Source organism: Anolis sagrei, chromosome 13, assembly GCF_037176765.1.
Source record: "Anolis sagrei isolate rAnoSag1 chromosome 13, rAnoSag1.mat, whole genome shotgun sequence".
Classification (NCBI taxonomy): Eukaryota; Metazoa; Chordata; class Lepidosauria; order Squamata; family Dactyloidae; genus Anolis; species Anolis sagrei.
The window spans coordinates 1,950,789-1,977,998 of NC_090033.1; the positions used below are offsets into that span (position 1 = coordinate 1,950,789).

General features: G+C 46.3%; 1 protein-coding gene across 4 annotated transcripts in view; it reads left to right on the top strand.

Annotated features, from left to right (window-relative positions):
• Positions 1-387: 387 nt before the first annotated feature.
• The window catches only part of LOC132764859 (Golgi integral membrane protein 4-like), a 47,420-nt gene continuing 20,597 nt past the window's right edge, over positions 388-27,210 (top strand). For all 4 annotated transcript variants that reach the window (XM_067472960.1, XM_067472961.1, XM_067472962.1 and 1 more), the window contains exons 1-7: positions 388-1,142; positions 14,301-14,375; positions 16,172-16,221; positions 17,815-17,868; positions 21,631-21,781; positions 25,532-25,614; positions 25,855-26,007. In XM_067472960.1, coding sequence (XP_067329061.1) covers positions 956-1,142; positions 14,301-14,375; positions 16,172-16,221; positions 17,815-17,868; positions 21,631-21,781; positions 25,532-25,614; positions 25,855-26,007 — 753 coding nt within the window. In that variant the 5' untranslated portion in view covers positions 388-955. The remainder of the gene's footprint in view (positions 1,143-14,300; positions 14,376-16,171; positions 16,222-17,814; positions 17,869-21,630; positions 21,782-25,531; positions 25,615-25,854; positions 26,008-27,210) is intronic.

Sequence of the window (27,210 nt, forward strand, 5' to 3'; positions counted from 1 at the left end):
GTTGGACTGGATGACCCTTGGGGTGCCTTCAAGGTCTACGATACTTCCAATGGCAGAAGGGGTTGGACTGGATGACTCTTGGGGTGCCTTCAAGGTCTAGGATCTTTCCAATAGCCTTTGGGGTCACCTCTCATTTCACGATTCTATAATTCTGTATTCAGAAGGGGTTGGACTGGATGGCCTTTGGGGTCTCCTGCATTTGTCCAAGTCTTCCCAAGCCCCTCCTTCCCAGCTCCTTCACCCTTTCCTTGCTGGTCCAGCTCCGCCATGTGCCGCATCCTTCTCCCTCTCGCCTCCTTCCTCCCTTCTTTCCATCCTTCCTTCCATTCTTCCTTTGCTTCCAATCCCTCTCTCTCCTTCCAAGCCTGAGATCTGAGTGGTGATGGGTGAGGGCTCTCTCTGTTGTGTTGACCTCCCCATCCTCATCCTTCTCTGCCTTCCTCTTTCCCTTTAAGGAGGAAGAAGGCAGGGCGCTGCAAGGACATCCTCCTCCTCCTCCCCCTTCCTCACTTCTGGAAGGAGGAGAAGGAGGAGGAAGCTGAAGTTGTGTGTTTTTCCCCATCCCATTTGCCAGGAAACTTCTCTACTTTGAGTCCATCAAGTCCTGAAGTTCTGGAGAAGCACACCTGGGTGCAAGACGGGACGTCCAACTTGGATCTCCCCATGCTTCTTCTCTTCCAGATTCCAAAAAAAGTCCTTCTTGGCTTTGGAAAGAGGAGGTGACGCCTACCTACCCGCCTTCCTTCCTCCCTCCCTTCCTTCCTTTCTTTCTGATGAATCTCCAAAGGCTTGCCTGGAATGGTAAACAGAGAAGGCGAGAACATCCTCCATCTGGGAAGGTTTGAACGGGGCAGACCAGACGTGGAGTTGGGTTCTCCTTGGACGCCCCAACATCTGGACCCACCCCATGGTTGGATATTGAGGTCCAAGGGCGAGACGAGACTCAGCCCCACGGATGGGGAGCGGACTGTGCACCCGGAGGCAGAAGAGCCTCTGGCAGATGGGACTCTGCTTGGTGGCCCTGGCTTGCTTGGTCTCAGGAGGCTTCCTCTACAACCACTGCCAGCAGAAGATCAAGTTGGCCAAAGACTTGGCCCTGAAGTACAAGCAGCAACAGGAGGCCCTTTCGGCCCAACTGCAAGGTGAGCAAGGCCCTATCGGTTCAGCTACTTCTTGTTCAGCAGTGGAACTCTCTGCCCTGCCTTTTGGCCCAACTGCAAGGTGAGCAAGGCCCTCTCGGTTCAGCTACTTCTTGTTCAGCAGTGGAACTTTCTGCCCTGCCTTTCGGCCCAACTGCAAGGTGAGCAAGGCCCTCTCGTTTCAGCTACTTCTTGTTCAGCAGTGGAACTCTCTGCCCTGCCTTTCGGCCCAACTGCAAGGTGAGCAAGGCCCTCTCGGTTCAGCTACTTCTTGTTCAGCAGTGGAACTCTCTGCCCTGCCTTTCGGCCCAACTGCAAGGTGAGCAAGGCCCTCTCGGTTCAGCTACTTCTTGTTCAGCAGTGGAACTCTCTGCCCTGCCTTTCGGCCCAACTGCAAGGTGAGCAAGGCCCTCTCGGTTCAGCTACTTCTTGTTCAGCAGTGGAACTCTCTGCCCTGCCTTTCGGCCCAACTGCAAGGTGAGCAAAGCCCTCTCGGTTCATCTACTTCTTGTTCAGCAGTGGAACTCACTGCCCTGCCTTTCGGCCCAACTGCAAGGTGAGCAAGGCCCTCTCGGTTCAGCTACTTCTTGTTCAGCAGTGGAACTCTCTGCCCTGCCTTTCGGCCCAACTGCAAGGTGAGCAAGGCCCTCTCGGTTCAGCTACTTCTTGTTCAGCAGTGGAACTCTCTGCCCTGCCTTTTGGCCCAACTGCAAGGTGAGCAAGGCCCTCTCGGTTCAGCTACTTCTTGTTCAGCAGTGGAACTCTCTGCCCTGCCTTTCGGCCCAACTGCAAGGTGAGCAAGGCCCTCTCGGTTCAGCTACTTCTTGTTCAGCAGTGGAACTCTCTGCCCTGCCTTTTGGCCCAACTGCAAGGTGAGCAAGGCCCTCTCGGTTCAGCTACTTCTTGTTCAGCAGTGGAACTCTCTGCCCTGCCTTTTGGCCCAACTGCAAGGTGAGCAAGGCCCTCTCGGTTCAGCTACTTCTTGTTCAGCAGTGGAACTCTCTGCCCCAGAGTGTGGTGGTGGAACTCTCTGCCCCAGAGTGTGGTGGAGGCTCCTTCTTGACCATCTGTTTTTGATGCTTTGAATGCAATTTTCCTTCTTCTGGATGGCCCATGAGGTCTCTTCCAACTCTAGGATTCCATGATTCATCATCATCATCCTCATCCTCATCATCATCCTCCTCCTCATCATCATCCTCATCCTCATCATCCTTCTTTGGAAGCTTTTAAACAGAGGCTGGATGGCCATCTGTCAGGGGTGATTTGAATGCAATATTCCTGCTTCTTGGCAGAATGGGGTTGGACTGGATGATGGTCCATGAGGTCTCTTCCAACTCTATCATTCCATGATTCATCATCATCATCATCCTCATCATCATCCTTCTTTGGAAGCTTTGAAACAGAGGCTGGATGGCCATCTGTCAGGAGTGCTTTGATTGCAATATTCCTGCTTCTTGGCAGAATGGGGCTGGACTGGATGGCCCAGGAGGTCTCTTCCAACTATCATTCCATGATTCATCATCATCATCATCATCATCATCATCATCCGTCTTTGGAAGCTTTTAAGCAGAGGCTGGATGGCCATCTGTCAGGGTTGATTTAAATGCAATATTCTTGCTTCTTGGCCGAATGGGGTTGGACTGGATGATGGCCCAGGAGGTCTCTTCCCACTCTTTGATTCTATGATTCATCATCATCATCCTCATCATCCTTCTTTGGAAGCTTTTAAACAGAGGCTGGATGGCCATCTGTCAGGGGTGCTTTGAATGCAATATTCCTGCTTCTTGGCAGAATGGGGTTGGACTGGATGATGGCACAGGAGGTCTCTTCCATTTATGATTCCATGATTCATCATCATCATCATCATCATCATCCTTCTTTGGAAGCTTTTAACCAGAGGCTGGATGGCCATCTGTCAGGGGTGATTTAAATGCAATATTCCTGCTTCCTGGCAGAATGGGGTTGGATTGGATGGCCCAGAAGGTCTCTTCCAACTCTATCATTCCATGATTCATCATCATCATCATCATCATCCTTCTTTGGAAGCTTTTAAGCAGAGGCTGGATGGCCATCTGTCAGGGGTGATTTAAATGCAATATTCCTGCTTCTTGGCAGAATGGGGTTGGACTGGATGATGGCCCAGGAGGTCTCTTCCAACTCTAGGATTCTATGATTCTTTATTATTATTATTATTATTATTATTATTATTATTATTATGTGGGTGAACTACAACTCCCACCATGCCAGGTTCTATGATTCTTCATCGTTATGATTATTATTATGTGGGTAAACTACAACTCCCACCATGCCAGGTTCTATGATTCTTCATCGTTATGATTATTATTATGTGGGTGAACTACAACTCCCACCATGCCAGGTTCTATGATTCTTCATCATTATGATTATTATGATGTGGGTGAACTACAACTCCCACCATGCCAGGTTCTATGATTCTTCATCATTATGATTATTATGATGTGGGTGAACTACAACTCCCACCATGCCAGGTTCTATGATTCTTCATCATTATGATTATTATGATGTGGGTGAGCTACAACTCCCACCATGCCAGGTCAACCCCTGAAACTCCATCCATATTTAAAGTTTGTTATGTTGTGCAAGTTTGCTCACTGGTGGGGTTCGGTGTGCTCTTTGCCTATAGGGTAAACTACAACTCCCAACATGGTGAGTCAGTCCCCTCAAATCCCTCCAGTAGGTTGCGTTAGTCACGGGGTTTCTGTGTGCCAAGTTTGGTCCGGGTCCATCATTGTTGTAGGTTACAATTTCTCTGGTTGTGGGTAAACTATAATTTCCACCAAGGTGAGTTAGTCCCCTCAAATCCCTCCCATAGGTTGAGTTAGTCACGGGGGTTCTGTGTGCCAAATTTGGTCCGGGTCCATCATCAGTGAAGGTCACCATTTATCTGGTTGTGGGTGAACTACAACTCCCACCATGGTGAGTTAGTCCCCTCAAATCCCTCCTGTAAGTAGAGTTACTCATGTTGGTTCTGTTTGCCAAGTTTAGTCCGGGTCCATCATCAGTGAAGGTCACAATTTCTCTGGTTGTGGGTGAACTACAACTCCCATCATGGTGAGTTAGTCCCCTCAAATCCCTCCCGTAGGTTGAGTTAGTCACGGGGGTTCTGTGTACCAAATTTGGTCCGGGTCCATCATTGGTGAAGGTCACCATTTCTCTGGTTGTGGGTAAACTACAACTTCCACCAAGGTTAGTCCCCTCAAATCCCTCCAGTAAGTAGAGCTACTCATGTTGGTTGTGTTTTCCATGTTTGGACCAGGTCCATCATCGGTGAAGGTCACCGTTTCTCTGGTTGTGGGTGAACTACAACTCCCACCATGGTGAGTCAGTCCCCTCAAATCCCTCCATTAGGTTGAGTTAGTCACGGGGGTTCTGTGTACCAAATTTGGTGTGGGTCCATCATTGGTGAAGGTCACAATTTCCCTGTTTGTGGGTAAACTACAACTCCCATCATGGTGAGTTAGTCCGCTCAAATCCCTCCAGTAGGTTGAGTTAGTCACGGGGGTTCTGTGTACCAAATTTGGTGTGGGTCCATCATTGGTGAAGGTCACAATTTCTCTGGTTGTGGGTGAACTACAACTCCCATCATGGTGAGTTAGTCCCCTCAAATCCCTCCCGTAGGTTGAGTTAGTCACGGGTCCGGGTCCATAATTGATGGAGGTTACAATTTCTCTGGTTGTGGGCAAACTATAATTCCCACCATGGTGAGTAAGTCCCCTCAAATCCCTCCCGTAAGTGAAGGTACTGCGAGTCCCATCATCCATGGTTTATCCTCCTCCAAACTGCATCAGGATGTAGAGTGGGTCATGGGGTCCCATCATCCATGGTCTGCAATCCCTTGAACCACACCAGGTCATGGGGGCTCTTTCTGCCAAGTTTGGTCCTGATCTGTCATAATTTGGGGTTGCAGTGGTCTTAGGAAGTTAGTGAAGGTACTGCGAGTCCCATCATCCATAGTCCATCCTTCTCCAAACTGCATCAGGATGTAGAGTGGGTCATGGGGTCCCATCATCCATGGTCTGTAATCCTCCAAACGACACCAGTTCATGGGGACTCTTTCTGCCAAGTTTGGTCCTGATCCATCCTAATTTGGGGTCGCAGTGGTCTTAGGAAGTTAGTGAAGGTACTGCGAGTCCCATCATCCATGGTCCATCCTTCTCCAAACTGCATCAGGATGTAGAGTGGGTCATGAGTGCTCTGTTTGCAAAGTGTGGTCCTGGTCAGTGATTTGTCGGGGCCACAGTGTTCTGTGGGAAGTGAATCGGGTGAAGGTACTGCAAGTCCCATCGTCCATAGTGGTCCATTATGAAACAAAACATCTTATGAGGGTTGAATGAAAAGTAATGCCTCCACCTTCGTTACTTGGGTTTGGATGGGAATATTTACATAAATCAAACACAGAAATAATCCTTAGAATGTGCTCTTTAACAACCACTATCCACTTTTCCACATAATCACCAGACAATCGGATACTTTTCTGCCAATGATGAATGAAAAGTAATGCCTCCACCTTTGTTACTTGGGCTTGGATGGGAATATTTACATAAATCAAACACAGAAATAATCCTTAGAATGTGCTCTTTAACTCCCACTATTCACTTTCCCACATAATCACCAGACAATTGGATACTTTTCTGCCAATGTTGAATGAAAAGTAATGCCTTCACCTTCGCTACTTGGGTTTGGATGGGAATATATACATAAATCAAACACAGAACTAATCCTTAGAATGTGCTCTTTAACTCCCACTATTCACTTTCCCACATAATCACCAGACAATTGGATACTTTTCTGCCAATGATGAATGAAAAGTAATGCCTCCACCTTCATTACTTGGGTTTGGATGGGAATATTTACATAAATCAAACACAGAAATAATCCTTAGAATGTGCTCTTTAACAACCACTATCCACTTTCCCACATAACCACCAGACAATGGGATACATTTCTGCCAATGATGAATGAAAAGTAATGCCTCTGCCTTCGTTACTTGGGTTTGGATGGGAATATTTACATAAATCAAACACAGAAATAACCCTTAAAATGTGCTCTTTAACTCCCACTATTCACTCTTCCACATAATCACCAGACAATCGGATACTTTTCTGCCAACGATGAATGAAAAGTAATGCCTCCACCTTCATTACTTGGGCTTGGATGGGAATATTTTCATAAATCAAACACAGAAATAATCCTTCGAATGTGCTCTTTAACTCCCACTATTCACTCTTCCACATAATCACCAGACAATTGGATACTTTTCTGCCAATGTTGAATGAAAAGTAATGCCTTCACCTTCGCTACTTGGGTTTGGATGGGAATATATACATAAATCAAACACAGAACTAATCCTTAGAATGTGCTCTTTAACTCCCACTATTCACTTTCCCACATAATCACCAGACAATTGGATACTTTTCTGCCAATGATGAATGAAAAGTAATGCCTCCACCTTCATTACTTGGGTTTGGATGGGAATATTTACATAAATCAAACACAGAAATAATCCTTAGAATGTGCTCTTTAACAACCACTATCCACTTTCCCACATAACCACCAGACAATGGGATACATTTCTGCCAATGATGAATGAAAAGTAATGCCTCTGCCTTCGTTACTTGGGTTTGGATGGGAATATTTACATAAATCAAACACAGAAATAACCCTTAAAATGTGCTCTTTAACTCCCACTATTCACTCTTCCACATAATCACCAGACAATCGGATACTTTTCTGCCAACGATGAATGAAAAGTAATGCCTCCACCTTCATTACTTGGGCTTGGATGGGAATATTTTCATAAATCAAACACAGAAATAATCTTTAGAATATGCTCTTTAACCACCACTATTCGCTTTTCCACAAAACCACCAGACAATCGGATACTTTTCTGCCAACGATTAACAAGTTTTCTGAAGCCGTCACGGAAGAAGTCGACACTCTGTTTCCACAACAAGTTTCTCACAGTTCTCTCCTCCTGGGTACCCATCGTGCACAGATCTTCCAATAGCCAAGCAAAACAATAATGTGACCCACCCGTTCTTGTGAAATGCCGATTATGCTTGGAATTTCTCTCAGAGTGATACGACGATCGTCCTGAATCAATCTGTCAACCTTTTGATTGTGAAACTCGGTGGTTGCCGTCACAGGACGTCCAACTCTTTGTTGTCACGCAAGTCAGATGTTTCCACCTCAACTTCTTTAAACTTAGTCTCCCAACGACGCACAGTACTCACATCAACACAATCACCACAAACAGCTTGCATTCTCCAATGTATCTCCTTTGGGGTGACACCTTCTGCTGTCAAGGATTCAATGACTGCACTTTGCTTAAGTTGCATTGACCAACCGTCTGTGCAGGGTTTCATACTTTTCACTTTAACAACACAACAACTCAATGCTAAGGCTTCCCACCAAAAAGGAACTGTAGAGGAGAGTCTACTGAGCAAGCCAGTACCTGCCGCATACAAGTACTGCCATCTGTTGAGGAGTTACAAAGGTGGAGGCATTACTTTTCAGTTTAATAACACAACCGTTCAATGCTAAGGCTTCCTGCCAAAATGGAACAGTAGAGGAGAGTCTGCTGAACAAGCCAGTACTTGCCGCATACCAGTACTGCCGTCTGTTGAGGAGTTACGAAGGGGGAGGCATTACTTTTCACTTTAACAACACAACCGTTCAATGCTAAGGCTTCTAACCGAAATGGAACTGTAGAGGAGAGTCTACTGCACAAGCCAGTACCTGCCGCATACCAGTACCGCCATCTGTTGAGGAATTACGAATGGGGAGTCATTACTTTTCACTTTAACAACACAACCGTCCAATGCTAAGGCTTCCTGCCAAAAGGGAACTGTAGAGGAGAGTCTACTGAACAAGCCAGTACCTGCCGCATACCAGTACTGCCATCTGTGAAGGAGTTACGAAGGTGGAGACATTACTTTTCACTTTAACAACACAACCGTTCAATGCTGAGGCTTCCCGTCAAAAATGAAGTGTAGAGGAGAGTCTACTGAACAAGCCAGTACCTGCCGCATACCAGTAAGGCCATCTGTTGAGGAGTCACAAAGGTGGAGGCATTACTTTTCACTTTAACAACACAACCGCTCAATGCTAAGGCTTCCTGCCCAAATGGAACTGTAGAGGAGCGTCTACTGAACAAGCCAGTACCTGCTGCATACCAATTCTGGCAACTGTTGAGGAGTTATGAAGGTGGAGGCATTACTTTTCACTTTAACAACACAACCGCTCAATGCTAAGGCTTCCTGCCCAAATGGAACTGTAGAGGAGAGTCTACTGAACAAGCCAGTACCTGCCGCATACCAGTACTGCCATCTGTTGAGGAGTCACAAAGGTGGAGGCATTACTTTTCACTTTAACAACACAACCGCTCAATGCTAAGGCTTCACGACAAAATGGAACTGTAGAGGAGAGTCTACTGAACAAGCCAGTACATTCCAGATACCAGTACTACCATCTGTTGATGAGTTATGAAGGTGGAGGCAGTAATTTATATTATTGTCTGACAGTCTTTGAAGGGCTTGGTTTCACCTCTGGCACTGTAGAGAGAGCTCTGTCTCGAGCTACATACCAGCGTCTCTTCAAACCCAACGTGACAGGATATGACATTTATCCCGATATGCGGCATGCAATTTAAGCCCGACATATGGTCCGCATGATGCTTCCAGATGCCCTTGACTCCTTCAAATCTTCGATTGTGGAACGATCAGCCTCAGAAGGCGGCAAAGGCAAAATGTATTCGAGAAAACACTGTCATGAGTTCATTTAAGGCAGTGCTTCTCAACCTGGGGGTCGGGACCCCTGGGGTGGGGTTGCGAGCCAATTTCGGAGGGGTCACCAAAGACCATATTTTTGGTGATCTGATGGTCCAGAGATCACTTTGGTTTTCTCGGTGTTCAATGAGAGGCCAAGCTGTTTAGAGTGGATTGGAGGTCTTCTGAATGCGCACAGATTATGTTATCATCAGCATATTGGAGTTCTATAACAGACATTGTTGTGACCTTGGTGTTAGCTTTCAGTTTGCTGAAAGGCTGAGCTTTTCATATGCTTCTGCAAAGGCATTTAGAGTAGCTTGTAGGTCTTCTTCTGAATGCTTACATACGTTATCATCAGCATATTGGAGGTCTATAACAGATGTTGTTGTGACCTTGGTGTTGGCTTTCAGTTTGCTGAAAGGCTGAGCTTCTCATATGCTTCTGCAAAGGCATTTAGAGTAGCTTGCAGGTCTTCTTCTGAATGTGTACATACGTTATCATCAGCATATTGGAGTACTATAACAGACATTGTTGTGACCTTGGTGTTGGCTTTCAGTCTGCTGAAAGGCCAAGTTTCTCATATGCGTCTGCAAAGGCGTTTAGAGTAGCTTGTAGGCACATACGTTATCATCAGCATATTGGAGGTCTATAACAGACATTGTTGTGACCTTGGTGTTGGCTTTCAGTTTGCTGAAAGGCTGAGCTTCTCATATGCTTCTGCAAAGGCATTTAGAGTGGCTTGTAGGTCTTCTGAATACGCACATATGACGTTATCATCAGCATATTGGAGTTCTATAACAGATGTTGTTGTTACCTTGGTTTTGGCTTTCAGTTTGCCGAAAGGCTGAGCTTCTCGTATGCTTCTGCAGAGGCATTTAGAGTAGCTTGTAGGTCTTCTGAATACGCACATATGACGTTATCATCAGCATATTGGAGTTCTATAACAGACATTGTTGTGACCTTCGTGTTGGCTTTCAGTTTGCTGAAAGGTTGAGCTTCTCATATACTTCAAAGGCATTTAGAGTAGCTTATAGGTTTTCTTCTGAATATGCACATACCTTATCATCAGCATATTGGAGTTCTATAACGGATGTCGTTGTGACCTTGGTTTTGGCTTTCGGGCTGCTGAAAGGCCGAACTTCTTGTATACTTCAAAGGCATTTAGAGTAGCTTGTAGATCTTCTTCTGAATGCTTACATACGTTATCATCAGCATATTGGAGGTTTATAACAGACATTGTTGTGACCTTGGTTTTGGCTTTCAGTTTGCTGAAAGGCTGAGCTTCTCGTATGCTTCTGCAAAGGCGTTTAGAGTAGCTTGTAGGTCTTCTTCTAAATATGCACATATGACGTTATTATCAGCATATTGGAGTTCTATAACGGATGTTGTTGTGACCTTGGTTTGGGCTTTCAGTTTGCTGAAAGGCTGAGCTTCTCGTATGTTTCTGCAAAGGCATTTAGAGTAGCTTGTAGGTTTTCTGAATGCGCACATATGACATTATCATCAGCATATTGGAGTTCTATAACAGATGTTGTTGTGACCTTGGTTTGGGCTTTCAGTCTGCTGAAAGACCAAGGTTCTTGTATGCTTCTGCAAAGGTGCTTAGAGTGGCTTGTAGGTCTTGTTCTGAATGTGCACATACCACATTATCATCAGCATATTGGAGTTCTATAACGGATGTTGTTGTGACCTTGGTTTGGGCTTTCAGTTTGCTGAAAGGCTGAGCTTCTCATATGCTTTTGCAAAGGCATTTAGAGTAGCTTGTAGGTCTTCTTCTGAATATGCACATACGACGTTATCATCAGCATATTGGAGGTCTATAACAGATGTTGTTGTGACCTTGGTTTTGGCTTTCAGTTTGCCGAAAGACCAAGGTTCTTGTATGCTTCTGCAAAGGTGCTTAGGGTGGCTTGTAGGTCTTGTTCTGAATGTGCACATACCACGTTATCATCAGCATATTGGAGGTCTATAACAGATGTTGTTGTTACCTTGGTTTGGGCTTTCAGTTTGCCGAAAGGCTGAGCTTCTCATATACTTCAAAGGCATTTAGAGTAGCTTATAGGTTTTCTTCTGAATATGCACATACGTTATCATCAGCATATTGGAGTTCTATAACAGACATTGTTATGACCTTGGTTTTGGCTTTCAGTCTGCTGAAAGACCAAGGTTCTTGTATGCTTCTGCAAAGGTGCTTAGAGTAGCTTGTAGGTCTTCTGAATGCGCACATATGATGTTATCATCAGCATATTGGAGTTCTGTAACAGATGTTGTGACAGTCTGCTGAAAGGCTGAGCTTCTCATATACTTCAAAGGCATTTAGAGTAGCTTATAGGTGTTCTTCTGAATATGCACATACGTTATCATCAGCATATTGGAGTTCTATAACAGACATTGTTGTGACCTTGGTTTTGGCTTTCAGTCTGCTGAAAGACCAAGTTTCTTGTATGCTTCTGCAAAGGTGCTTAGAGTGGCTTGTAGGTCTTGTTCTGAATGTGCACATACCACGTTATCATCAGCATATTGGAGTTCTATAACAGATGTTGTTGTGACCTTGATTTTTGGCTTTCAGTCTGCTGAAAGGCCGAGCTTCTCATATACTTCAAAGGCATTTAGAATAGCTTATAGGTGCTGAATAGCCGAGCTTCTTGTATGCGTTTTCAAAGGCGTTTAGAGTGGCTTGTCGGTCTTTGTCTGAATGCGCACGTACAACGTTATCATCAGCATATTAGATTTCTATAAGAGATGTTGTTCCAGCAGAAAACATTGGATTTTATTCAGGTGTGTGGAAGGGGCTTAAGATATCTTTCAACAGGTTGGATGGGCTTTATTTGTATCATCATCAATAATTTTATTTAGTGATGTTTACTATTGGTGAAATACCAATGTTCAGTCTTCGATGTTGTTGTGACCTCTCTGCGTGTCCTTCTCAAAGCTGACGGGGAAGCCATTGTTCGACAACGCAATCTTGAAAGGCTGGCCCGGGGCGTTCTTCACTCAGACGTGAGGAACGTCTTCCTCTTCCTCGGTCTGAGCCAAAAGGAGCACAATAGCTGGCGTCCAAGTGCAGCTTTTAGATGTTTAGTTTGACTCTCGTTCAGCGAGAGAGAGGCCTTGAAGAATGTTCTTGCCCTTAGGCACTTATGCATTACGATAGCGCATGGGGAACGAGCATGGCCGGAATCACTGGGTTGTTGGAGGTTTTTTCGGGCTATCTGGCCATGTTCTAGAGGCATTCTCTCCTGACATTTCGCCTGCATCTAGCAAGCATCCTCATGAGACCGAACTACAAATCCCAGTAACTACAACTCCCAAATGACATGGCCTATTTCCCCCAAACTCCATCTGTGTTCATATTGGGGCATATGGAATAGTCATGCCAAGTTTGGTCCAGATCCATCATGGTTTGAGTCCACAGTGCTCTCTGGATGGAGGTGAACTACAACTCCCAAACTCAAGGTCAATGCCCACCAGTCCCTTCCAGTGTTTTCCATTCGTCATGGAGCACAAGTTTGGTTCAAATCCATCGAATCCACCATTGCATGAGTCCATAGTGCTCTCTGGATATAGGTGAACTACAACTCCCAAACTCAAGGTCAATGCCCACCAGTCCCTTCCAGTGTTTTCCATTCGTCATGGAGCACAAGTTTGGTTCAAATCCATCGAATCCACCATTGCATGAGTCCATAGTGCTCTCTGGATATAGGTGAACTACAACTCCCAAACTCAAGATCAATGCCCACAAAACCCTTCTAGTGTTTTCTGTTGGCCATGGGAATTTTGAGTGCCACGTTTGGTTCAATTCCATCATTGGTGGAATTCAGAATGCTCTTTGATTGTAGGTGAACTATAAATCCCAGCAACTACAACTCCCAAATTTTGAGGCCTATATTCCCCCCCAAACTCCATCTGTGTTCATATTTGGGCATATGGAATATTTGTGCCAAGTGTGGTCCAGATCCATCATGGTTTGAGTCCACAGTGCTCTCTGGGTGGAGGTGGACTACAATTCCCAAACTCAAGGTCAATGCCACTAAACCGTTCCAGTATTTTTTTTTTTGGTCATGAGAGTTCTGTGTGCCAAGTTTGGTTCAATTCTAACATTGGTGGGGTTCAGAATGCTCTTTGATTGTAGGTGAACTATAAATCCCAGCAACTACAACTCCCAAATTTTGAGGCATATTTCCCCAAAACTCCACCAGTGTTCACATTTGGGTATATGGAATATTTGTGCCAAGTGTGGTCCAGATCCATCATGGTTTGAGTCCACAGTGCTCTCTGGATGGAGGTGGACTACAATTCCCAAACTCAAGGTCAATGCCCACCAAAACCTTCCAGTATTTTCTCTTAGTCATGGGAGTTCTGTGTCCAAAGTTTGGTTCAATTTCATCATTGGTGGAGTTCAGAATGCGCTTTGATTTTAGGTGAACTATCAATCTCAGTAACTACAACTCCCAAATTTTGAGGCCTATTTCCCCCCAAACTCCATCTGTGTTCATATTTGAACATATGGAATATTTGTGCCAAGTGTGGTCCAGATCCATCATGGTTTGAGTCCACAGTGCTCTCTGGGTGGAGGTGGACTACAACTCCCAAACTCAAGGTCAATGCCCACCAAACCCTTCTAGTGTTTTCTGTTAGTCATGATAGTCCTGTGTGCCACGTTTGGTTCAATCCTAACATTGGTGGAGTTGAGAATGCTTTTTGATTGTAGGTGAACTATAAATCCCAGCAACTACAACTCCCAAATTTTGAGGCATATTTCCCCAAAACTCCACCAGTGTTCACATTTGGGTATATGGAATATTTGTGCCAAGTGTGGTCCAGATCCATCATGGTTTGAATCCACAGTGCTCTCTGGGTGTAGGTGAACTACAATTCCCAAACTCAAGGTCAATTCCACTAAACCGTTCCAGTATTTTTTGTTGGTCATGGGAGTTCTGTGTGCCAAGTTTGGTTCAATTCTAACATTGGTGGAGTTCAGAATGCTCTTTGATCGTAGGTGAACTATAAATCCCAGCAACTACAACTCCCAAATGACAAAATCATATTTTTTTTGAGTGAAGGACGTACATTGGGTTGTTAGGTGTCTTGTGTCCAAATTTGGTGTCCATTCGTCCAGTGGTTTTTGAGTTCTGTTAATCCCACAAACGAACATGACATTTTTATTTATATAGATGGAAAACACAACGTAAAGGTGAAACTGGTGCAAAATACAAGGAAGTAAACAAACTTGCTCTGGTCACAGAACCCAAGTTTCCTTGGCACAGAAGTTGGAGGATTCATCCCTTGTGAAAGCAGGATCTTAGCGCTGAATTTTTCTTTCCTCCCTTTCTAAATTCCTCTTTTCCTGCAGTTGTTTATGAACACAGATCCCGCCTAGAACGATCCTTGCAGAAGGAGCGAGGAGAACACAAGAAGACCAAAGAAGGTGAGTTGACCAACCCAAAGCATTTCCCCAAATTCCACCAATGTTCACATTTGGGCATAATTGAGTATTTGTGCCAAGTTGGGTCCAGATCCATCATTGTTTGAGTCCACAGTGCTCTCTGGATTTAGGTGAACTACAACTCCCAAACTCAAGGTCAATGCCCACTAAGCCCTTCCAGTATTTTCTGTTGGTCATGGGAGTTCTGTGTGCCAAGTTTGGTTGAATTCCATCATTGGTGGAGTTCAGAATACTCTTTGATTGTAGGTGAACTATAAATCCCAGAAAGTTACAACTCTCAAATGTCAAGGTCTATTTTCCCCAAACTCCACCAGTGTTCACATCTGGGCATATTGAGCATTTGTGCCGAGTTTGGTCCAGATCCATCATTGTTTGAGTCCACAGTGCTCTCTGGATGTAGGTGAACTATAACTCCCAAACTCAAGGTCAATGCCCACCAAACCGTTCCAGTATTTTTTGTTGGTCATGGGAGTTCTGTATCCCAAGTTTGGTTCAATTCCATCATTGGTGGGGTTCAGAATGCTTGTTGATTGTGGGTGAACTCTAGATCCCAGCAACTACAACTCCCAAATGACAAAATCAATCTCTCCCAGGCTCACCAGTATTCAAATCTGGATTCATGACAGTGAGTCCCTTCAAGGCTTGGGGTTCTGTGTGGGAAGTTTTGCCCAATTCCATCATTGGTGGAGTTCAGAATGCTCTTTGATTGTAGGTGAACTATAAATCCCAGCAACTAAAACTCCCAAATGTCAATGTCTATTTCCCCCAAACTCCACCAGTGTTCACATTTGGGCATATTGAGTATTCGTGCCAAGTTTGGTCCAGATCCATCATTGTTTGAGTCCACACTCCTCTCTGGATGTAGGTGAACTATAACTCCCAAACTCAAGGTCAATGCCCACCAAACCGTTCCAGTATTTTTTGTTGGTCATGGGAGTTCTGTGTCCCAAGTTTGGTTCAATTCCATCGTTGGTTGAGTTCAGCATGCTCTTTGATTGTAGGTGAACTATAAATCCCAGTAACGACAACTCCCAAATGTCAAGTTGTATTTTCCCCAAACTCCACCAGTGTTCACATTTGGGCATATTGACTATCTGTGCCAAGTTTGGTCCAGATCCATCATTGTATGAGTCCACAGTGCTCTCTGGATGTAGGTGAACTATAACTCCCAAACTCAACGTCAATGCCCACCAAACCGTTCCAGTATTTTTTTGTTGGTCATGGGAGTTCTGTTTGCCAAATTTGGTTCAATTCCATCGTTGGTGAAATTCAGATTGCTCTTTGATTGTAGGTGAACTATAAATCCCAGCAACTAAAACTCCCAAATGTCAAGGTCTGTTTCCCCCAAACTCCACCAGTGTTCACATTTGGGCATATTGAGTATTCGTGCCAAGTTTGGTCCAGATCCATCATTGTTTGAGTCTGCAGTGCTCTCTTGATGTAGGTGAACTACAACTCCCAAACTCAAGGTCAATGCCCACCAAACCGCTCCTGTATTTTTTGTTGGTCATGGGAGTTCTGTTTGCCAAGTTTGGTTCAATTCCATCGTTGGTGAAATTCAGATTGCTCTTTGATTGTAGGTGAACTATAAATCCCAGCAAGTACAACACCCAATTGTCCAGGTCTATTTCCCCCAAACTCCACCAGTGTTCACATTTGGGCATATTGAGTATTTGTGCCAAGTTTGGTCCAGATCCATCATTGTTTGAGTCCACAGTGCTCTCTGGATGGAGGTGAACTACAACTCCCAAACTCCCTTCTCTTTTTCCCCCTTTTAGACTTCCTAGTGTACAAGTTGGAAGCACAGGAAGCCCTGAATAAAGAAAAGGTGGGTAGAACTAGTTTCGTGTGGAAGTATGCATCAGGTTAACTTCTGTCAATATCCTGGGACTTCTAGTTTTGTGAGGCTTGGCACTCTTTAGCAGAGAAACTAAATGCCTTGTAAAACTACAATTTCCAGGATTCCATAGCATTAAGAAACGGAAGTTTAAATGGCATCAAAGTGCGTAAACTACAACTCCCATCATGCCAGGTTAACCCTGAGAAATATATTAAATACTAGCTTGGGTACCCGGCATTACCCGGGCTATTTCAAAAAGTCCAAAATGCATAAATTGGTGGGTGAACTACAACTCACCTCATGCCAAGTTAACCCTGAGAAACTCCATCAGTACTTAAAGTTTGTTATGTTGGGCAAGTTTGTTCCAGATGTATCATCGGTGGGGTTTAGTGTGCTCTCTTGCTGTAGGGTAAACTATAATTCCCACTATGGTGAGTTAGTGGGAATTGTAGTTTACCCTACAGCAAACCCCTCCAGTAGGTTGAGTTAGTCATGGGGGTTCTGTATGCCAAATTTGGTCCAGGTCATCATTGTTTAAGTCCACAGTGCTCTCTGGATGTAGGTGAACTACAACTCCCAAAACTCAAAGTCAATTCCCAGCAAACCCTAATGGTCATGTCATGGGAGTTCCGTGTGTCAGGTTTGGTTCAATTCCATTGTTGGTGGAGTTCAGAATGCTCTGTGATTGTAGGTGAACTATAAATCCCAGCAACTACAACTCCCAAATGTCAAGGTCTATTTCCCCCAAAATCTGGTGTTCACATTTGGGTACACGTGCCAACTCTGATCCAGATCCATAATTGTTTGAGTCCACGGTGCTCTCTGGATGTAGGTGAACTACAGCTCCCAAACTCAAGGTCTATGTCCACCAAACTCTTCCAGTATTTTTGTGTTGGTCGTGAGGGTTCTGTGTGCCAAGTTTGGTTCAATTCCATCTTTGGTGGAGTTCAGAGTGCTCATTGATTGCAGGTGAACTATACATCCCAATAGCTACAACTCCAAAATGTCCAGGCTGATTCCCCTCATAACCCACCAGTATTCAAATTTGGGCATATCGGGTATGCATGCCAAGTTTGGTCCAGTTCCATCATTGTTTGGGTCCATAGTGCACTCTGGATGTAGGTGAACTACAACTCCCCCAAATCAAGGTGAATTTTCCCCAAAGACCTCCAGTATTTTTGTCTTGGTCATGGGGGTTCTGTGTGCCGAGTTAGTTCCAGGTCCATCATTGGTGGTGTTCAGAGTGCAGTTCTTAGATTGCAGGTGAACTATACATCCCAGTACTTGCAACTCCTATAAATCATGGTAAATTCTCCCCAAACCTCTCCAGTATGTTGAGTTGCTGATCAAGTCTTCTCTTTGTTGTGTGCCATAGAACAGAACATGGAAGGGTTAAGAGAGAGGCAGTGGGAGGGGTTATGCAAATTCCACACCAATGGAGAAATTAAGGAACACTGGGATGCCTGTGGTGGAGGAAACACATACAATCTAGGATGAAATTGTCTTCAGATGAAGGCATTACTTGGGTGCTGGGCAGGGTGTTTATTTTATAATACTGTTACCAATTTTTTTCATTTTTAGCAAGATTCCATGAATAGATACGGCGCATTGAGCTCCCAGCATAAGATCCTGAAGGTAAATTCATATTCTCCTTTTTTTGAAATCTAATTGAAATCTAAGCCTGATGGTGTGAGTGGTCCAGCATTTCCATGCTCTCAAATAATATGCTGTGTCCAGGTTGGACCATTCTCACAACCGCCGTGTCAGTCTACGCAGAGAAGCCACTGAAATCCACAAGAAGCATGTGGACAATCTCAACATGAAAATGTAAACAATACGCCTCCCAGTATTAAAAAAAAACAACTCTAAAATCAGGACATTAAATAAAGAGGAACATTAAAAAAGACAGGAGTCAATACAATACAATTCTTTATTGATTAGTCAATTTTGACCATATCAAAACATACAAAACATACACATACAGTAAAACCATATATGAATACGAGGCATCATGGCCTACTGGCCTGTCAACCCACTCCTAAATAATTGAGCAACTACGAGATAAAAAGGTTAAAAGATTAAAATTGTTTAATTCCTTAAAATAGGGTTAGAGTGGGGGGCATGGGTAGGTAAAACTAGTGGCGTGTCCATATTAAGTTTTTAAGTTTGAGTTTTGCTGATGGCAGCAAGGTCGCCTCTCTCTGCTTCCATCTTCTCACGGATGGCCAGCGCTTTTTGGATAAAAAGGGTCAATTTTAAAATAGAGTTTTTATCTGAACCCTGAAGAAGGATGTGCAATTTCTCCTTATTCTCTGAATAAGTATGGTTCTCCAGCAGAGGCTCTAGATAGCAAGACCGGATCCTGTTGTAGTAGGGACATTTTAAGAAAAAATGTTCTGAGTCCTCCACTTCTGCAATCAGGGCCAGCTAACACTTCCCAATAAACGATTCCCCCAGGCAGGAAGCACGCAGACCTTGAAGCTGTCTGTAGACAGTCCACGTTTCACTTGAGTGTAACGTCTGTAGACAGTCCACATTTCACTTGAGTGTAATGTCTGTAGACAGTCCACGTTTCACTTGAGTGTAATGTCTGTAGACAGTCCTCATTTCACTTGAGGGTAACGTCTGTAGACAGTCCACGTTTCACTTGAGTGTAACATCTGTAGACAGTCCACGTTTCACTTGAGTGTAACGTCTGTAGACAGTCCACATTTCACTTGAGTGTAACACCTGTAGACAGTCCACATTTCACTTGAGTGTGACGTCTGTAGACAGTCCACATTTCACTTGAGTGTGACGTCTGTAGGCAGTCCACCTTTCACTTGAGTGTGACGTCTGTAGACAGTCCACGTTTCACTTGAGTGTGACGTCTGTACACTCACGTTTCACTTGAGTGTAATGTCTGTAGACAGTCCTCGTTTCACTTGAGTGTAATGTCTGTAGACAGTCCACGTTTCACTTGAGTGTGACGTCTGTAGACAGTCCACGTTTCACTTGAGTGTGACGTCTGTAGACAGTCCACGTTTCACTTGAGTGTGACGTCTGTAGACAGTCCACGTTTCACTTGAGTGTGACGTCTGTAGACAGTCCACGTTTCACTTGAGTGTGACGTCTGTAGACAGTCCACATTTCACTTGAGTGTGATGTCTGTAGACAGTCCACATTTCACTTGAGTGTGACGTCTGTAGACAGTCCACGTTTCACTTGAGTGTGACGTCTGTAGACAGTCCTCGTTTCACTTGAGTGTGACGTCTGTAGGCAGTCCACGTTTCACTTGAGTGTGACGTCTGTAGACAGTCCACGTTTCACTTGAGTGTGACGTCTGTAGACAGTCCACGTTTCACTTGAGTGTGACGTCTGTAGACAGTCCACGTTTCACTTGAGTGTGACGTCTGTAGACAGTCCACGTTTCACTTGAGTGTAATTGTAGACAGTCCACGTTTCACTTGAGTGTGACGTCTGTAGGCAGTCCACGTTTCACTTGAGTGTGATGTCTGTAGACAGTCCACGTTTCACTTGAGTGTGATGTCTGTAGACAGTCCACGTTTCACTTGAGTGTAACGTCTGTAGACAGTCCACATTTCACTTGAGTGTGACGTCTGTAGACAGTCCACGTTTCACTTGAGTGTGACGTCTGCAGACAGTCCACGTTTCACTTGAGTGTGACGTCTGTAGACAGTCCACGTTTCACTTGAGTGTGACGTCTGTAGACAGTCCACGTTTCACTTGAGTGTAATGTCTGTAGACAGTCCACGTTTCACTTGATTGTGACGTCTGTAGACAGTCCACATCTCGCAGGTGTATAGCAGGGTTGGGAGGACAATAGCTTTATAAACAAGCACCTTGGTATCCCTACGGATGTCCTGGTCCTCAAACACTCTCTGCTTCATTTGGAAAAATGCTGCACTCGCAGAGCTCAGGCGGTGTTCTATTTCAGTGTCAGTGTTGACTATGGTGGAGGGGTGGCCAAGGGAGCGGAAATGGTCCACATTTTCTAATATGACACCATTAAGCTGTATTTCTGGCATTGGAGAGGGATTGGCCGGTGACTGCTGGAGGAGCACTTGGGTTTTCTCGATGTTTAATGACAGTCTGAGCTTCTCGTATGCTTCTGCAAAGGTGTTTAGAGTCGCTTCTGAATGTGCACAGATGATGTTGTCATCAGCATATTTGAGTTCTATAACAGATGTTGTTGTGACCTTGGCTTTCAGTCTGCTGAGGTCCCATGATATCCACTCTGGTGGGAAGCTTGAAGTATCATAGCAATGAAGATGGAGAATAAAGTTGGGGCAATAACACATCATTCCTGTTTGACACGTGATTCCACCTTAAATGGGTCACTTTGGGAGCCATCGCTGTCCAAGACTGTTGCCATCATGTCATCGTGGAGGAGCCGCAGGATGCTCACTAATGTGTTAATACCAGGCTGATAGCCCCAATAGCCCCACCGCCTTCATCTAGATCTCTACAACTAAGAGGAGATCTTGTCACATCCCGTCTAGACTACTGCAACGCACTCTACGTGGGGTTGCCCTTGAAGACTGTTCGGAAACTCCAACTGGTCCAACGAGAGGCAGCCAGACTGCTCACTGGAGCAACATACAGGGAACACACCACCCCCCTGTTATGTCAGCTCCACTGGCTGCCGATTCAGTTCCGAGCACAATTCAAGGTGCTGGTTTTGACCTACAAAACCCTTTACGGTTCTGTCCGAACGTATCTCCCTCTACGTCCCACCTCGGAGTTTGAGATCATCTGGGGAGGCCCTGCTCACGACCCCACCGCTACCACAAGTGAGGCTGGTGGGGACGAGGAGCAGGGCCTTCTCAGTGGTGGCCCCTCACCTGTGGAACTCACTCCCGGGGGAAATCAGGGCTTCAACTTCCCTCCTTGCCTTCAGGAGGAAGGTAAAGACGTGGCTCTGGGACCAGGCCTTTGGGCACCCTGACAATTAGACACGGAACCAGAATGATAGGACCAACAATGTGCGGAAAGTAGAACCTAACTATGAGTCGGTTAAACGCTGACCAGCAATGAGGTTTGTATTGCTTTTATTGTTTTAATTGTTTTTTTATGGGTTTTATGCCTATTCCTGCCGATAATATTGATTGTTTACGTTAATTGTTATCAGTGTTATAATTATTGTTGTTATTAATGTTATGGGTTTTTTTTGATGTTATGTTTTTTTGTAATACAGGCATCGAATTGTGCCTCGTTTGTGTAAGCCGCCCTGAGTCCCCCCGGGTGAGAAGGGCGGGGTAGAAGCAACCGTAATAAATAAATAATAAATAATAGAACTTGGAAATGAAATGAGACTGGGAATTGCCACCAACTCCTGGTCATGACTTGCTTGCAGATGCGCCCTCGTTGATTCATTTTTCGTTTCCCCCCGATCAGAACCAGCATGACGAAGTCAAGAAACAACTGATTGATTTGCAGCTGCAGCACAACGGGCTGAAACTGGAGCACCGCAAAATCGTGGAGACCCACAACCAAAAATATGCCCAGCTGCAGCGGGAGAAGGAGAGCGAGGTCTCGGCTTTGCAGGGTAATCCTAGGGTCAAGAGCAAGTTTCTCATTTACTCTGAATGTCTGTATAGGAACGTTGTACCTTTCCGTTAATCCAGCATTTCTCCCAGGGGGTCGGGACCCATGGAGGGGGGTCGTGAGGGGCCACCAAACACCATAGAATCATAGAATCATAGAATCAAAGAGTTGGAAGAGACCTCATGGGCCATCCAGTCCAACCCCATTCTGCCAAGAAGCAGGAATATTGCATTCAAATCACCCCTGACAGATGGCCATCCAGCCCCTGTTTAAAAGCTTCCAAAGAAGGAGCCTCCACCACACTCCTTCCGGGGCAGAGAGTTCCACTGCTGAACGGCTCTCACAGTCAGGAAGTTCTTCCTCATGTTCAGATGGAACCTCCTCTCTTGTAGTTTGAAGCCATTGTTCCATTGCGTCCTAGTCTCCAGGGAAACAGAAAGGAAGCTTGCTCCCTCCTCCTCCCTGTGGCTTCCTCTCACATATTTATACATGGCTATCATGTCTCCTCTCAGCCTTCTCTTCTTCAGGCTAAACATGCCCAGCTCCTTAAGCCGCTCCTCATAGGGCTTGTTCTTCAGACCCTTGTTCTGCTCCCTCCTCCCTGTGGCTTCCTCTCACATATTTATACATGGCTATCATATCTCCTCTCAGCCTTCTCTTCTTCAGGCTAAACATACCCAGTTCCTTAAGCCGCTCCTCATAGGGCTTGTTCTCCAGACCCTTGATCATTTTAGTAGACACGAATCACATATTTGTGATGGTCTTAGGAACCCCTTGGGCAGAGAAGGCTGAAGATCTCCCCTCCTGTCCTCTTCCTTTTTGGAAACAGTCGGCAAACCCTCCTGCCAAAAGTCCTGTGATTGGCCGGGAGGGGAGAGCAGGCGTGCTCGGCGCATGGCAGTGTGGTGAGGGAGAGCGTGCGAAGTTGGAGGGAGGCTCAAGCCAGCGAGTCTCTTCAAGGCATGAAGTTTGGCCCAATTCTATCATTAGTGGGGTTTGGTATGCTAGTTAGTGGGGTTCAGGTGTGCTCAGCGCATGGCAGCGTGGTGAGGGAGAGTGTGCGAGGCTGGAGGGAGGCTCACCCTAGCGAATCCCTTCAGGGCATGAGGATTCTGTGTCTGAAATTTGGCCCAATTCTATCGTTAGTGGGGTTCTGGATGCTAGTTTGTGGGATTCAGGTGTGCTCAGCGCATGACAGTGTGGTGAGGGAGAGCGTGCGAGGCTGGAGGGAGGCTCACACCAGTGGTCCCTTTAAGGCATGTGGGTTCTGTGTGAGAAGTTTGGCCCAATTCTATCGTTAGTGGGGTTCTGGATGCTAGTTTGTGGGATTCAGGTGTGCTCAGCGCATGGCAGTGTGGTGAGGGAGAGCGTGCGAGGCTGGAGGGAGGCTCACACCAGTGGTCCCTTTAAGGCATGTGGGTTCTGTGTGAGAAGTTTGGCCCAATTCTATCGTTAGTGGGGTTCTGGATGCTAGTTTGTGGGATTCAGGTGTGCTCAGCGCATGGCAGTGTGGTGAGGGAGAGCGTGCGAGGCTGGAGGGAGGCTCACACCAGTGGTCCCTTTAAGGCATGTGGGTTCTGTGTGTGAAGTTTGGCCCAATTCTATTGTTAGTGGGGTTCTGGATGCTAGTTTGTGGGATTCAGGTGTGCTCAGCGCATGACAGTGTGGTGAGGGAGAGCGTGCGAAGCTGGAGGGAGGCTCACACCAGTGGTCCCTTTAAGGCATGTGGGTTCTGTGTGTGAAGTTTGGCCCAATTCTATTGTTAGTGGGGTTCTGGATGCTAGTTTGTGGGATTCAGGTGTGCTCAGCGCATGACAGTGTGGTGAGGGAGAGCGTGCGAGGCTGGAGGGAGGCTCACACCAGTGGTCCCTTTAAGGCATGTGGGTTCTGTGTGTGAAGTTTGGCCCAATTCTATTGTTAGTGGGGTTCTGGATGCTAGTTTGTGGGATTCAGGTGTGCTCAGCGCATGACAGTGTGGTGAGGGAGAGCGTGCGAGGCTGGAGGGAGGCTCACCCCAGCGAGTCTTTTCAAGGCATGAAGTTTGGCCCAATTCTATCATTAGTGGGGTTCTGGATGCTAGTTTGTGGGATTCAGGTGTGCTCAGCGCATGGCAGTGTGGTGAGGGAGAGCGTGCGAGGCTGGAGGGAGGCTCACACCAGTGGTCCCTTTAAGGCATGTGGGTTCTGTGTGTGAAGTTTGGCCCAATTCTATTGTTAGTGGGGTTCTGGATGCTAGTTTGTGGGATTCAGGTGTGCTCAGCGCATGACAGTGTGGTGAGGGAGAGCGTGCGAGGCTGGAGGGAGGCTCACCCCAGCGAGTCTTTTCAAGGCATGAAGTTTGGCCCAATTCTATCATTAGTGGGGTTCTGGATGCTAGTTTGTGGGATTCAGGTGTGCTCAGCGCATGGCAGTGTGGTGAGGGAGAGCGTGCGAGGCTGGAGGGAGGCTCACACCAGTGGTCCCTTTAAGGCATGTGGGTTCTGTGTGTGAAGTTTGGCCCAATTCTATTGTTAGTGGGGTTCTGGATGCTAGTTTGTGGGATTCAGGTGTGCTCAGCGCATGACAGTGTGGTGAGGGAGAGCGTGCGAGGCTGGAGGGAGGCTCACACCAGTGGTCCCTTTAAGGCATGTGGGTTCTGTGTGTGAAGTTTGGCCCAATTCTATCGTTAGTGGGGTTCTGGATGCTAGTTTGTGGGATTCAGGTGTGCTCAGCGCATGACAGTGTGGTGAGGGAGAGCGTGCGAGGCTGGAGGGAGGCTCACCCCAGCGAGTCTTTTCAAGGCATGAAGTTTGGCCCAATTCTATCATTAGTGGGGTTCTGGATGCTAGTTTGTGGGATTCAGGTGTGCTCAGCGCATGGCAGTGTGGTGAGGGAGAGCGTGCGAGGCTGGAGGGAGGCTCACACCAGTGGTCCCTTTAAGGCATGTGGGTTCTGTGTGTGAAGTTTGGCCCAATTCTATCGTTAGTGGGGTTCTGGATGCTAGTTTGTGGGATTCAGGTGTGCTCAGCGCATGACAGTGTGGTGAGGGAGAGCGTGCGAAGCTGGAGGGAGGCTCACCCCAGTGAGTCTCTTCAAGGCATGAAGTTTGGCCCAATTCTATCATTAGTGGGGTTCTGAATGCTAGTTTGTGGGATTCAGGTGTGCTCAGCGCATGGCAGTGTGGTGAGAGAGAGCATACGAAGTTGGAGGGAAGCTCACGCCAGCGAGTCCCTTCAAGGCATGAAGTTTGGCCCAATTCTATCATTAGTGGGGTTCTGAATGCTAGTTAGTGGGGTTCAGGTGTGCTCAGCGCATGGCAGTGTGGTGAGGGAGAGTGTGCGAGGCTGGAGGGAGGCTCACCCCAGCGAGTCCCTTCAGGGCATGAGGATTCTGTCTGAAATTTGGCCCAATTCTATCGTTAGTGGGGTTCTGGATGCTAGTTTGTGGGATTCAGGTGTGCTCAGCGCATGACAGTGTGGTGAGGGAGAGCGTGCGAGGCTGGAGGGAGGCTCACACCAGTGGTCCCTTTAAGGCATGTGGGTTCTGTGTGTGAAGTTTGGCCCAATTCTATTGTTGGTGAGGTTCTGAACGCCCACCTCTCCTGACGTTTCGCCTGCATCTATGGCAGACATCCTCAGAGGCTGTAGTATCTTCACAACTTCTGAGGATGCCTGCCATAGATGCAGGCAAAACGTCAGGAGAGAAGGCTTCTGGCACATAGCCATACAGCCCGGAAAACTCACAACATGTCCCGTTATTTGTGTGTGTTGTAGATACAGTTTACAAGCTGAGAGAAGAAAGCAAACTCCTTCGGAAGGCCCACCAGGATATCCATTCACAACTTCTCAACGCTCACGTAAGTTTTGGAAATGGGTTTCTTTTTGGGTATCGATACACAAATCTCCTTTTTCCAGTCCTTGCTTCACAGTCTATCCAGGGTTAATGTTGCTGGAGCTCCATCCCCGACCCATCGTCCACGTCGGTGTCCTGGCTGGGATCTGTTAGCAGAGGACATGTCTGAATGTTTTTGGACAGGAGTAGGTCACGTGCCGGCCTCCAAATGCCCACAAGCGCTTTCTCTTTCTTCCGGATCTAGGTTCAGATGGAAGAGTTCAGGCAGCTCAAGGAAACCCTTCAAAAGATGCCAAGTTTCAAGGAGATGGCGGGGATGAGAGGGCAGCAGAAGCCACCGGCGAAGGAGAAGCCCCCCACGCCAGCCCTTGCCCCACTACCAACTCCTAAGCCAAAGGTGGGGTACCCACTGCCCTTCTTGTGTATACAGAGTCCCATTCCAGGATCACCCGCGATAAATGAAAATCCGTGAAGTAGGGATGCCATAAATATTTATACATAACTAGCCGTCCCCTGCCAAACGTCGCTGTGGCCCACTCTGGTGGTCTTGGGGGTTCTGTGTGGGAGGTTTGGCCCAATTCTATCGTTGGTGGGGTTCAGAATGATCCCTAATTGTAGGTGAACTATAAATCCCAGCAACTACAACTCCCAAATGTCAAGATTCTATTTCCCCCAAACTCCACCAGTGTTGCATTTGGGCATATTGTGTCAGCTCCACTGGCTGCCGATCCAATTCCGAGCATAATTCAAAGTGCTGGTTTTGACCTACAAAACCCTATACGTCTCTGGCCCAGTGTATTTGTCCGAACGGATCTCCCTTTACATCCCACCCCGGAGTTTAAGATCGGCCGGGGGGGGGGGGGGGCTGCTCTCGACCCCGCCAGTGTCACAAGTGAGGTTGGCGGGGATGAGGAGCAGGGCCTTCTCAGTGGCGGCCCCCTGCCTGTGGAACTCGCTCCCTGGGAAATCAGAACAGCGACCTCGCTCCTCTCCTTTAGGAGAAAAATCAAAACATGGATGTGGGACCAAGCGTTTGGCAAATGAGCAGGTAAAGAATTGACACTATCTATCTAGGAAACCCGGAAAGACGAATGCTGAACACATGAATTGTTCTATAGGTTGTGTTATTGATTCTTAATTGCATTGTGGTTTTATCTATGTTAACTGTTTTAATTGTTTTAATCATGATTGTCATTTTGTATAACTGTAATTGTATGGGCGCGGAATGGTGCCTCGTTGTGTAAGCTGCCCTGAGTTCCCCCTTGGGGGTGAGAAGGGCGGGGTAGAAGTGCCGGAAATAAATAAATAAATAATTGTGTAGTTTGGTCCAGATCCATCATTGTTTGAGTCCACAGTGCTCTCTGGATGATGGAGCTATGCTTCTCTTCCTCTGCAGTCAAGGCAGTGGCAGTTGGGATGGAAGGAAGACCTTAGATCTGTTGTTGGGCCTAGACATGATGGAGCTATGCTTCTCAAGGCAGTGACAGTTGGGGTGGACGGAGGACCTTAGATCTGTTGTTGGGCCTAGACATGATGGAGCTATGCTTCTCAAGGCAGTGACAGTTGGGATGGAAGGAAGACCTTAGATCTGTTGTTGGGC